The sequence below is a fragment of the Gobius niger genome (genome assembly GCF_951799975.1).
Source record: "Gobius niger genome assembly, chromosome: 3".
Classification (NCBI taxonomy): Eukaryota; Metazoa; Chordata; class Actinopteri; order Gobiiformes; family Gobiidae; genus Gobius; species Gobius niger.
Window position 1 is genome coordinate 17,683,050 of NC_136854.1, and position 14,038 is coordinate 17,697,087.

General features: G+C 42.6%; 1 protein-coding gene across 4 annotated transcripts in view; it reads left to right on the top strand.

Annotated features, from left to right (window-relative positions):
• Window positions 1-8,366: 8,366 nt before the first annotated feature.
• Window positions 8,367-14,038, top strand: part of znf827 (zinc finger protein 827) — a 104,822-nt gene continuing 99,150 nt past the window's right edge. For all 4 annotated transcript variants that reach the window (XR_013792673.1, XM_079552690.1, XM_079552691.1 and 1 more), the window contains exon 1: window positions 8,367-8,869. Coding sequence is in view for 3 of the 4 variants with exons in the window: in XM_079552690.1 (XP_079408816.1) it covers window positions 8,827-8,869 (43 nt within the window). In the remaining variant the exon portion in view is untranslated. The remainder of the gene's footprint in view (window positions 8,870-14,038) is intronic.

The following is a 14,038-nucleotide window of genomic DNA, read 5'->3' on the forward strand; positions in this document are numbered from 1 at the left end:
GCATACAGCTCTGCTCCCTGCTGACAAAAAGTGTTGGTACAAAAGCCCGCAGACCCTGGGAGCAGGATTTATCATAGCCTGTGTACCTATTTATTCACGTAGTGTGCAGCGGATAAGAAAGAGTGCACTCTCTGATACAAAAGCTTCTTAGCATATTCAGGTAGTGCCTTATTCTACACAAGGCCATGTACATCTCCCCTTTCGACACCGCATCAACTCCAGCTCTAACTATTTATAATGAACTCTATTGTTGTGGCAAAACACGGCAGACGCATTACGAAGGAGGTGCTGAATGTGAAATTAATGGAGCAGAGCAGCCCACCCCGATAGACACTTCCCTCTCTATCACCCGCGTACAAAGCTCACTTGATTTAGCAGCAGTGATATGCAAGTTAATCCAAATGGTGATAGTGGCAATATCCTATTAGAGCATGGCAATAAAATCAAGCTGGGGCTGGTAACACATTACAGATATCAGAACATGTTGCGCACGCTCCATTACAATATGAAGTGACATTAATCAGTAGGGGTCCGCATACACACACTGGGGCATAAAACAAACACGCAAATCATAGATTCGGTGTAGCAGGCGAGAGGCGACTTTACAGCAACAACAAAAAAAGAACACTGTCGCACATTCTTAGCTGAGCAGGAAAAAAAAAAAAAAAGATTTTATCACCGGCCTTCTGCTAAATAAATTCTGACATATTGTAAAGGGAAGGATAGAGAGGCTGCCAAGGGCATAGAGGTGCACAAATGAATCGCTGTTCATTGCACTTTTTGTAATTATTTTCGCTCGTCCATATTTTGAAATTAGACGGGATATTGAGAGACAGGTGGCAGAGTGTGGCAGCGTTGCGACTTGCGAAAAAGCAAGATTGGAAGCTGGGAAGACGGTTCACTCTCCTAATTTCTCAATCATAAAATGCATTAGCCTCATAAAGCTTATGCGCTGATCTTTGAATCTATGGACGAATGCTTGTCAACTTTGTTCTAGAGCTGCTATTGGTCAAGTATCTGCTTCCACCTCATCGTATGGGAGACCGGGGCTGTTTGTCAAACGGGTTGGTTGTCACATTGCTTTTTACAGCCACAGTAGGGGGCGCTGTGACTTGATATTGTAAAATGCTTCCTATCACTTACACACGCTATAAAAAAAAACATTAAAATGGGGAGATGATTTGTCTTTTCTGGGGGTTTGGCCAATTATTTAACAGTCTGATGTTTTTGTTATAATGACATGAAGACAACCAGACCCACTCATTGTGACAACCTACCCCGCCCATGCCCACATTGTTAGACATTGTCAGTTTTCCAGTCTTTAGTTAATAGCTATAGTTAACAGTTAATAGCTATTTGATGCAATAAGATATGAAAAAGGAGGAGTTGCCAACTTCAAGCCAAGGGTTTAAGCTTTTAGGCATTTTATGTATGTGTGGCTCTTGTGGCATGTTGTGGGGCCAGCCCTGCCCCCCCTTACCGCTTTCTAGCAAAATATTGAGTTTCTCTTATTGGTGTTTACTTGTTCTTGTAATGCTTTTTTGTATGGACACTTAACTAGTTTTATATCTATGTATGTGTTATTCCAAATCTAAGTTTAGGCTGACGCATTTCTTTTTCAATTGCAATTCATCATGTTGTATTTTTTTTTTTCACATATTTTACGTGAACATTTTGGAGGGACTATGTCTGGAAACGCGGCTGATCTAAAGCCTAAACTTTAAACTTAAACTTGAGTCTAAATGAACAGCTGCCTAGAGGAAGGGCTGGCCTTTTTTTCCTTTTTTTTTTTTTTTTTAATAAGACCTCTGGCCCAGTTCACCAAGGGCAACCTAGGCTCCTCCTCTGTGTATGTGTGTATACATGTGAGAGAGTGTGCAGGCGCTGGTTCCTTACTGCAAGGAACGACTGAAGGTCATAGGGCAGGAAGTTGGCCACCTGCCTCAGTCACACTTTACTCGAGAGAGCACAGAGAGGAAATAGTGGCGCACTAAGTAGAGCATACGTCAGTAGGCTGTGACCAGTCATATGTCATGAATATAACTGAAAAAGTCTGGATTCATATTGAAGTGTTAAAGTCAAAAATAAGCCAGGTTAGGAGAGATTTACTAGTCTTCCAGCAAAGTAGACTGGAGAAATAACTTCTTAATGCTGGTGGTAATAGCTTTAGCTTTGCATAATGTGATAGGCTAAAAGAACAGTGTATCCAGGCCTAGTAAATACCATGCATAAAATTAAAGTCAATTCTCAATGGGGTCTACTGGGCAACACACTAAATTGTTCTGGGTCGAGAAAGATAACTGCCAAAAAACAAACTTGATTTGCAATGTAAATTTATCTTTAGCCTAAGCTTGTACCGTTGTGCATCTCATTTTACTGATGAAAACGTGCAAGCATAAAGAAGAGGGGTCAGAGCATCGAGCCCTGTGGTACTCCATGTGCAAATAGCAGTGTCAACATAAACAAACAAGCGAAAAGTCAAACTCTAACCTCAGATTTGTGAGGTTACTTTAGATTATAGTAAATTTGAAAGTTTACCAAGGCATACCAGGGATGAAAATGAGTGGCACAAAAGGCCCAATAGGGCATTATCTTAAAAACAAAACTTGAATATTTAGCACTCTCAAAATCAACTTTTTGCGAAGTACAGATTTTATCCCTGATTAAAGCAAATGACTACTGGCTTTTGAGTTGTTCTGGACCACCCGGTACAGGGATCTCTCCATTGGTATGTGCTAGAGGCGACAACCCTTCTCGCTCCCTGCATAAATGTGCCAAGCGAGGACGAGAGCATGGAAGGCCAGAGGGCAAAAAGGGAGTGAACCACCTGCTTCTGTCACACTGTCAGGATGAAGGCGGACGAGTGCAAATAGGGTGAGCGTGTTCGTTTGGGCCCGCTACATTGTGTAGGAGTGGGACAGGTGGCACGCCGGACAGCGCTGGCAGAAGCAAACCCAGGATTTATCACTCAGCCACAGTCACGGCGAGGCAGGGGACAGATGTTTCTGCTTACCCCAGGGCAACATCCCACTGGCCGAGCCTAGTGTTAGCCCGACGAGCCTAGCCTGCGCAGGACAGGCCCATGGGGAAAATGTGGGGAAGAAGCAGGGAGTGAGACACATGAAGACAGGAGGAAGGAGGGAGAGAATCTGGAGGATGTTCAGTTTGCCCTGAGGCACAAGCAAGTTAGCTCGTTTTTCTCCTGTTCCAGCATCCACCTGAAACTCATTTAGCCCCAACTAACTGTCGGGCCACTATAGGGAACCATTTTAATAAGTGGTAATAATGCTGTCTGACAAGAGGAGCTGTTTGCAAGGCAGGGAGGCTGCAGCAGTTATTAGAATTCCACATTTACATTTTTTTCTTCAGCAAATTTGCAGATATTTGGTCACCCAATAAGGCATCTCTATCTCCCTGTGACTATTTACGCAGAAGTTAATAAGATAGCAAAATAGGAGGAATTCAGTGAGCTGAACAGTGGTTTGGCATTCCACACAAAAATGGGAATCCAGTGTGAGCCATAATTTACACATCACAAGGTCTTTGAATGAATAAATCAGATTGGCCAAAGGGGATTTATTTTGCAGCAAGAAAAACAGAAGACACACTCACATCAACAACAGCCATACAAACATGGGCTACTAGTACGGAAAAGTAAGCAAATAAAATTGTATTTTGCTTTAATTTTCTCAATCTTTGTGCTGTCATTTTCAAATGTTCTCATACTTGTTGTTTCACATATCATGTTTTATCTGCTTGTAAGGCACTTTGAGCTGTCCTTGGACATGAAAAGTGCTGAACAATACACTTGAACTGGAGCTAAACATCAGTTTAAAAGGGATCTGACCGCAGAATCTTAAAATGGGCATATAGTCTTTAACAGAGATTGATATGTGTCTCTTTAGCTCTGTTGTAACATAGACCCATGAGCTCATATGAGGACAGACCAATTAACTAAAGTTCATACAGACACTGAGAAACTAAAGTTCATACAGATACTGGTGAAAAGGTGGGTGAAGTGTCTTGCCCCCGGAAGGCAAGGCAATAAGACTAAGGAGATTTACACGATTTCTCTAAGGATAGATCAATAAAGTTTGTCTAAGTCTACGTCTAAGTCTAATATAGGTAGGATTGAACCACCAAAAATCTGGATACTGGACAAACTGCTAGGAATGTGTGAACAGGTATGTCAATGTATCAACAATACAGTGGCTTAAGTTTCAGAATCAATGTTAATGTTATATGATGTTCCACTGTCAATACATTTTCTATGAAGCATTAAAAAAGATCTACTTACGTATCATGAATACATCAACCATTTTTCTCATCTGTTGGTTTTGTGGCATAAGGAAGACATATTTACAACATAAGTATGGCAAATGGAATTTCTACAAATTAATCTAAAAACAAGACAAGATAAGATAGCCTTTATTGATCTCTTAATGGAGATCAATAAAACTGAAAACCCCAGCCTTTATATGGGCTCATAAAATTACCACAACTGAATATTTTAGCCAAACACAGGCAGATACCTGTAGCAGCGAGTCGTCAAAAAGATTTCTTATATTTCATCTGTGGACCCTGAGGCTACAAGTAACACCCAAGAACTTGAAAAAACGTCCAAATGTCTTTTAACTTTGCTGATGTGCATGCGCAGGGGTGCATCTATTTTGAACTTCTGAATCCTTATCTTGAAGGTAGCAAAAAATACAAAACATCGTGCAAATGTTTCTTGGTACCGTAAAAGAATTAACCTAAAAGACTAGGAATGTTCTTGTGCTCTGGCTTTCAGTGCTTTGCCTTTTCAATTGTCCTGCTACATCACTGAAGAAGTATTAACAATACATAATCATCTACCAATAAAATGCAATCGGGCCCGACAAAACAAGCCACAATGACGTCAAGAAATGCGACAGAAACTGCAGAGCACTTATTTCAGAGCTGTCCACAGGCCGCCTTTCACATTAGCGTACAGTATGTGAGTTGGAGCTGAGGAAATTTGAGAGCCGTCGCTGGTAATATAGCCCCGTGTGCTCGTCCCTGGAGCAATGAGGAATGACCTTTAGGTTCAACCCTTCGCCGGGGTCGTGTCAGCGTTGCCATGGTGACTATCAGCGCAGTGCGTGGCTGCCAGCATTACCTCAGCTGCCTGGCATTGTCGGGGTCAGAGAACAGGCTTGCGACCTCGCCACGGCGGCCCCGACTCGACACGGGGAACGAAAACAGCACAAAGGCAAACGCAGATAGAAGTTAGAGGAGGATCATCACAGTTAATGGCGACGTTTTCAGTGGAAACAATGGCTTCGGCTGTTGGAGTCTTTGTCGTACAGTGGCGGAAAAGTCAGAAGATGGATTCTTATACTACGATATCAATAGGGCCTACTGCATAGACTTTGTCCACATGCTGCCACACAGCATCACAATAAACACAACTATTGAAAATGAAGGCAAAAACTTCATAAACCTAATCGTTTCAGAACATTTGGGGATCTTCATCAAAATAAAAACATCATGGTAAAATCGATGAAACTGCTATTATTTGATAGAAAATGAAACAGTGTGTGCGTGCAGCGTATAATGGTGGATAATGAGATATGCAACACGGTGAAATCTAATCGGTAATTATCTGATATATCATTACCACATGCACAGACCATGGTTATGTGTTCTTGCCTGCTTCAGCATTAAATGACAAACTGGAGATTGGCATCACACATCTACAGTTGCTCTAGGCGGGGACATGTTGTTTATAAACAAACCTTGAAGAAATAGTCCTTTACAAGCAACCAACATTCACTTGTGTGGTTTTTTTTTTCATATTCAATTTGCCCGAGAAACATTCTTCGGTAAAGTCTCACAACAAATACGTGTCTGTCTGTTTGCTTTCTTTATGGTGTAAAAAAAAAAACGAAACAAAAGCACACGGTCGACTCTCTACACGTGTCCTGACTCTCACGGGGCACGGTTCTTTCTTCACGTCATCATGTAAATATAAATTTGCATCTAGACAAATGGGAGACATGTAACAAACACAAATGCTTAAATTGTTGTCCACGCTTGGAAGTTATCGGAAAGAATTAACGTCCTTTTCTAAACGAGCTATCAGACAGCTACAGTACATCCAGAACGCTGCTGCTCGAGTCCTGACAAGAACCAGGAAATATGACCATATTAGTCCAGTGCTCCGGTCTCTGCACTGGCTTCCTGTCACTCAGAGAATAGACTTTAAAACAGCTCTGCTCGTGTACAAGTCTTTTCATGGTTTAGCTCCAAAGTACATCTCTGACATGTTAGAGCCGTATGAACCATCTCGGGCCCTGAGAACTTCAGGGAGGGGTCTCCTGGTGGTTCCCAGAGTCAATAATAAACATGGTTCAGTTTCATGCAGCTAAAATCTGGAACAGTCTTCACGAGGATGTGAGACAGGCCTCAACTCTGACAATGTTCAAATCCAGGCTGAAAACAGTTCTTTTTACCAATGCATATGACTGAAAGTATTTATCTGCACTCTCGCCTTTTACTGTAATTGATTAATTTTATGTTGATGTTTTTATTGATTCTATTTGTTTTCAACTGTGAAGCACTTTGAATTGCCTTGTGTATGAATTGTGCTCTACAAATAAACTTGCCTTGCCTTGCCTAATACTCACACGAAAGTCCACACCATTTCACTTCTTCTGTTTCAGATGTCCATCCGTGTCAGGAACAACGGCTGCAAAACAAATATACGTATACCAGACATCATCCACTTTATTTACAGCATGGTGACTTACTTTATACTTACTGCTTCGTGGGTTTAGAGAAGCTCTAAAAAAGTTTCCATCAAACTTCACTGTAAGTGAGTTTAGAGGGGAAACTACAATTTCTTTGTGCCTCAGAATGTTTCCAAACACGACTAAAGTTATCCTTGGGTGGTAGAAAGAATGGTAATGTGAACGCTGAAACTTGCTCCCTGGGCTAGTTCGAGACTACTGTATATCAAGAGGTCTTGCCATATGCATATTTTCTGCTCTCCGGAATCATGTAGACAATGCGGAAAAAGCATAGGTTTAAAATAGTCCTTATTATTATTATGAGCAAATCTCCCCGTGCACACAGTCTATTTGTGAAGCGCAGGTGAGCCACACACCTGACACGTCATTAAAATTGTAATAACAGAATGATTATGCTCTCAAACAAAAAGCTAATGGCCCGTGTTAATCTTTTCGTGCAGGAGATGCAATAAAATACAAGTCTTTTTCTATTCGTGGAACATGTTTGTGTCCACTCGCCTCCTGATAGGGCCCCGTTTAATCATGTTGTTCTGTTTCCTAATTAGCAGAAATGCAAAGTGTCTTTGTCACCTGTGGACAGCCAAGAGGGCTAATTTGGGCTTTTCACTAATTGCCACGGTAACGAGCCTCCTGCGCCTCCGCTGGGGGTGGGTGGACGGCATGGCAGGAGGAGGAGGACCGGAGGAGGGAGGAAAGGAAGCGAGGGATGGAGGGAAGGATGGAGAGGAAGAAGACACAGCTCCTCTCACACGCGGCCGAGGTGTGAAAGAACGTGGCAGGCCAACAGAACGCAGCCTGGAGGAGTCCAACTGCAGGGAGCGGGGGACAGGCTGCGCTGTGAAAAAGCCCCAACACCCAGCAGAGAGGGAGGGAGGAGGACGGCGCTCTGGCCAGTACGGATCAGGCAACTTTCATGAGGAGATGGCTGGGGATAATTACTGGACACTTCTCTGACACCTGTTATTCCCCCACCTGGGCTTAGACCGGTCCTCCCTCACAGCGTCTTTTGTTGTTCTCTTGATAGAGGGAGTCTTAGTAGGCAATTAGTGGCTGGACCTGTATGAAGCATAGGGGCTGGCAGGAAGAGGGGGTGGTGGGGATAAAAATACTGCTAACTCTATGTATTTCATATGGTGTCTTACCTTGTAATTATGATGACAGTCCAGGAGCCAGAAACTGTAATACGGCCAGCAGCAGTTCAAGTTCAGTATGTCTACTGTAAAAAGATGAATGCACTATTGCAATGCGTTTTTATATATGTCACGCGTGCATCTTTGTTTTACTTTGATAAACTTTTTTTTTATGTAACTATTTTTCTTTCATTCTTTCAGAAAATTCTACTTTGTTTAATTATTTCTACTTTTTATTTTATTTTAGCAGTTCTGCTTTCCACCCTAAATCTATCATACATAATGTGTCTATTTTCACCTGTTCATTTGCATAAAGGCTATAAAATGCGTGCGTCAGGGAGGCACAGTTTCCGCAGACAAATAAATCAGCCGGGCTGTATGTAATTTGACTCCATCAATATGGTCGCCGCGCTGAATTACGCTTTTTCAAATCCATTTTCTTTTCAGCGATACACCCTGAAAGCTTGGGGGCACCTTGTCCGTGCGCCGCTCTCGGGGGCGAGCTCCCCGCGTGCGTGCGTACGCGCAGAAGTATGTTTGCATGTGTGCGTGCGTGAGTGTGTGAGCGCGTGCGGCAGTGAGTATGCGTGTGTGTGTGTGTGTGTATGTGTGTGTGTGTGTGTGCGTGCGCGCGCGCGCGCGTGTGTCTGCTCTGCTGTTGCTGCCCTTTGATCCCTGCATTAGTGTTAGTTAGGGGCTCGGAGACACACTTGCACCGAGAGCAGCCATAGTCAAGACACGGCAACAACAACAGCGGCACCTCCTCCGCTGTGTTCCCATTCCCAACAATACACTTTAAACCGAGCAAAGCCAGGTGCACGACCAAGTCCCTGCCATCACTGGCGCCTCCAGTCTCAATGGGAAAAACCTTTTTTCTTCTTATCCCTAAACAAGGACGAGAATGTGATTAAAAACGGGGGAAAATGCCAAGGAGGAAGCAGGAGCAACCCAAGCGCCTGCCTTCACGTAAGTCCTTCAGTCGATTTGTGCATTTTGTACCGCTCTCCGTGTGTTTTGCGCAGTAGTTTAGGGTTAAAGAGGTGAAACAGACAAAAGACTCGGCGTAGGTTATTTCTCCCTTTTTAGGTCCGAGCGAGGCAGCCATGTTGTTGGCGATGGGTAACGTTAGCGAGGCAGAGAGTGGATAAATGATACGTGGCTTTATTATTAAGAGTAGAATGGATAGAGGTCCGGTTCCGCTAAAGCTGGTTGTCACTGGGCATATGTGTCGGTCGTGTGTGGAGGAACCACAGTAGAGCGATGTCGGTAATGTGCTCGCCTCTCTGCTCGGTCGCTTTCGGGTAGAAAGGGGAGGTTCTGGGAGTCTGGCCGCAATAAAATGAAGGGTCAGTCGGATCAGACAAGCCAGAGTCTAGCTACCCGTGTACCCCCGTGTTCCTAGTTAGCTCTATCTAGCAACGCTACTAAACTTCATTTCCTCTGCTTTATACATCCAACTTTGGGCTCACAGTTTCGCTGCTCCTTTTCACGGAAACGCGTTTGTTCGCGCTTTTGCCGTCGACTTTTTAAAAGTGTGGTTCTTTTCCCCCCCGAAGCCTGTGTATTTTTCTTCCCCTCCCCGTCTGCATGCAGGCTGTGTCAGAGCCATGGTCGGTCACCTGAAGTTCAGGGTTTTTCCCCCTTCCCCTTTGCAGCCATTCATTGCAGACAGACTCCGATCAATAACCCGGTTGGAAAAGGAAAACACGAGTAATACACCCGCGCGCCCCCCCAGAATGACGTTTTCCTCCTCATTATTTGCTCATAATTACCGTTTTGTTGCTTTTAGTCGGGGGTGAGTTTACTTTGGTACGTTTGACCCTCGGTATCTTCGCATTGTGCCTTTATCAGCCCTCGTAATGAACCGGAGCAGTTCCATTTTCCCGCCACTAGAGGATTCCTTCTTCAGACGCTCGTGGGCAATGACATGTGATTACTAAAGGAATTATCCGAGTGACATTTTTTTTTTAATATATATATATATTTTGCCAGATACATGCGTAAGCACCCCCACTCCATTAGTCATATTGGTATGCAAATGCCTTTGAATAATTCCACATCTTTAAATAAACGAGGTCCTGATACATTTATCTTTTGACAGTGTCTTTTGCGTTGGTTAAATGTCACTGTGGAGCACGGCAGCTGCTCAGGAGAGCCACGGCTCCATCAAAACCACCTTTCACTTGACTTTATTTGTATTATGTGTAGCCTGAAGAGATGTGCACACTTCCTCACACGCTTTAACATTTCTGACACATCAATCTAAACGCAGTGTTCCTTTTTTTTCCTTTTTTCCCCCCCTTTGTGTTACTATACAACACGATTTTTGCGGTGTTAATTTTTGACAGTTTAGGCGTCTGACCTAAGCTTTGAACTTGAGAGATTGCATCGTTTGCTTGGAGGCAGAGAGGTGGGCATTGGGTGACAGTGGGTGCAATGAGTGACTGTTAGCGTGTCTTTGTGGGTGAGCGAGCGATGGGAGAGATATGCCTTTTTTGTACAGTGAGTCCTTTATAGAAAACCACATGTTTCTGCTCCTGGAGGATACGGTCAGTGCAACGTGCTCCTTTCAAGACTCTCTATAACCCCCGACCTCGTGTTTACATTGTCGGGGCCTCTTAGCGATTTCATGAAAATGCGGAAGTGCGTTTATTTGAAAGCCTTAATGACAAGTTCTTTTCATTAGGCGGGGGAAACAAAAAGCGTCATTCATCTACTTTTATGGTTATGGCGGGAGGAAAACGAACACATTTACTGATGATTGCGATTTTAGTTTACAGCAGACGTATAACAATAGACTTTACGGTCAGTTTGCGATTTCTTCTCCAGTTGCGATTCATTGTTGCGACGTGGAACAGTTCCCAGGTTTGTGTCTACTTACTGTGGGCACGGGCGCGTGAATATGTAATTGAACAATATGACTTTCAAATGCGCCGTCTTGTTTAGGTCATTGGATGTGACTCATTGTGTAGGATATGATGACAACAGGGACACGTGCGTATAAATAGCCCTTCTGAATGTCCGGCTCTGACTCAGTCTTTTAATTTAGCCCAAAGCGGAGTCAAAATAGAAAATGTGGTTTATGCATAAAACCTTTTAGCACCTCGGCGATCGCCTGAGGGTAAGTGCAAATAATTACCTGGAAGATTTTTTTTTTTGCGAGGGCCCCAAACTGCAAACCGAAAGGCACAAACTTCTTATACAGATGTTGAAACGCTCGTTCGATGAAATTGCCTTTTGTGCGTTTCTAAACAAGTAATATTTTAAGCTTGACCTTTTTTTTTTTTTTTTTTTTTCTCCAGATAATGTTTGCTAATGCGGTCTTAAGTAGTTGGACCTTGAAGAGGCCCATTCAGTTGGTTAAAATGCGAACATGGAGTTGAAAGAAAGTCGCGGAGAAATGCGAAACAGAAAGGCGAGGGTGCATCACGTCTCATCCAGTGTCACCGCAGCTGACCCGTGGAGCCATGGGTCCTTTTGTCAAGTCTTTTACAGTGGCTTATAGGGCCGCAAAGCAAATATGCAAATCACTTCAATTGCAATTATTTAAGTTGTAGTACAATCGTCCTTTCTATTGGCGATATTATAATAAAACCTCCCATCTCCGGCATTGGGAAGGTGGTCAAACTAAGCACTTAAATCTTTGTTCTACAGTAAAAGCACAGGCACCACTAGTCAAACATCTCTCCAAACAAGTAAAAGTAAAATTCTTAAAGTAATTGCTATTGAAAATCAACGTATAAGTTAACGCTGTGAAGCTTCAGAAACATGAAGATCGTAACCAAATCCCCCACCTGTACGGCAACAGGACGGGGACAAACTTTTCTTGTTGTGCGTAAGTAGCATTGACAGGACGTACAGCGCCCCCCCCCCAGTATTCTGGAGTATTCATCATTTGAAACAGGACAAAAACATCAGCTTTTTCATTTTTTTTATAGTGATTTCAAACTAATAATTATCTTTCAAATGTTGTGGAGTACAACAAAGTCAGTCCTCAACAAAAATCTTGCTCATGTACAGTACAGAAATCCTCAGAAGCTCATGTGTTCCCGCTTTAGACCAAAGCACTTTTCTCTCATTTCGGAGTTGTTTCCGTCCTCAGTCAACAAACTGTCACCCGAAAGTATGAATTTGTCAGAAGCTTTTTGCGCTTTGTTTTGGATCTTCCCACTCTAGAATGGAAGTGTCACCTCATGCCATTCGCTGTCAGTCTGTGCGGTTTTTATTATTCAGCCAACAACACTCCGGTGGCGTGCCAGCAAAAAGCAAAAAAAAAAAAGCACAATATCGAGCTCCAAATCTCTTCATCTGTGGCGAAAAAGGCCAAGCTAATACACTGGCTTTGACGCTAGAGGTGCTTTATCTTCAGACCTAAGATATATGGGCGTGCACTGTCCGGTTGTGCGTGGCACGGCCTGGGAGAGCAAGATGGCATGCCTTTTTTTAAAGAGCTCGCACATGTGTCGCGAACAAGCAACCTGCGGGGCACGCATGTATCCGCGGGCACATAAGTCGGCTCTGGAGGTCACGGTACAGTATGGCGCCTTCACTCTTGACAAGTAAACATGACCTTTGGTGCCACAATGAGAAGTGCCAGTCTTTATGACCTTGTGCTTTGCTATTGTTTGTGTCGCCCTGGTGGCCTATTACTTTCAACGAAAATGGAGAGCGACATACAAACAAAAAGAGTAGCGTTTTTGTTTGGTCTGACAAGTTTGTAATTGAAATGGTTGCAATATTTTAACAAGGTACGTTGTATTGAATCTAAATTCAATAAGGGTTTTTTTCTCATCAGTTTGTGCCATAACAAGCCAGAACATGACTAAAACTGCACATTTTCAGGATAAAGTTTTAATTTAATGAGCACAATGAAGATAAAAGTTTTAGTTAAAGTTTTTTTTAGGCAGAATGGAAGAGCTCAAGTCATTTATATTGTATATCATATTGTAGCTTCTTACAATCTGGATCATCGCCATTTTGAGACACTATAAGATTCACAAATTTATGCTCAAAGTGTGTGTTATGCCAACCTGCTGTTTTATAATTGAAAGTTGTTTTTTTTACTACGTTTTTTCATAATAAGACATGACTTAAAGGGGCTAGATGCAAGTTGGCCATTTTATACTCACTTCTGCCACCTCAGGTCATAGGTGTAACTGCTGCTTCTATATTAAGCTCGTGCATGACGGCACTTTGGACCCGAATTAACACCTTTTTGAGTGACAGTGCAGGATTTTAGTGGCAGTTGTGGTGAACAGGTCTGGGCTAATTCTACACTTTTGGACATTGTTGAAACATGTAGGGGAAGGAAAATACTTACTTTTAACATTTTTAAGCTCCGTATAGTCCCTTTAATGCATGTCTGTTTATCAAAATGCCACCTGAATGTTTAGCATGAAGTTTGAAATCTAGTGAGTAAAACTGAACTGTAATTTGAAGAAAACTGAATCGGAGAATGTATTTTTGCAAATGAAAAGAAAAATATGAGAAAAAGAGATGATTCCTACGGAACCTTAAAACAGTTGTCGTTTCTGTTTCCCCAGTGTAGATGTAGATGAGTCCTGTAAAAGAAATTCAGAATTTCAATGGGATTTTCCTGCTTAAAGGCACACTAACATTTTGGATCACACTGTTCCCAGCAATACAAAACATTCAACTCCTAATGACCAGCTTGACACAGAAAATGCGACTTTTGCAGTGGGTAATCAAAGAATGGATTTGGATGAAGACCTAATCAATTTAAATGTCACATTTGGCTGCCTCTAGTCAACATCTCCATGGAGACGAGCTGGAGGAGTCCCCGCTCCCAGTAAAGCTACAGTAAGGCCTTTGGAAAGGTGAACCGCTCACAGCAAACACACGTTTGTTTGCAAATATTTTTTTGTATTTTTTAAGAATAAAAGTTTGGTTATTGGTTCATCGCTTATGCTGATGGAGCTTTTAGGGATGAGAGATGAAACATCCCACCACACTTTAACGGTACAGAATTAAGTACTGGCTATGACGGAAAACCGCTGTAAAAAAAGAGTGTAAAGGAGTGCATGAAAGCAAGAAGTTGTCCACATATCATAGATGATTTAGTTCTTTATTAACGACATAAAGGGACTGTTAGTGGTGACAAATTTTAAAAGATTT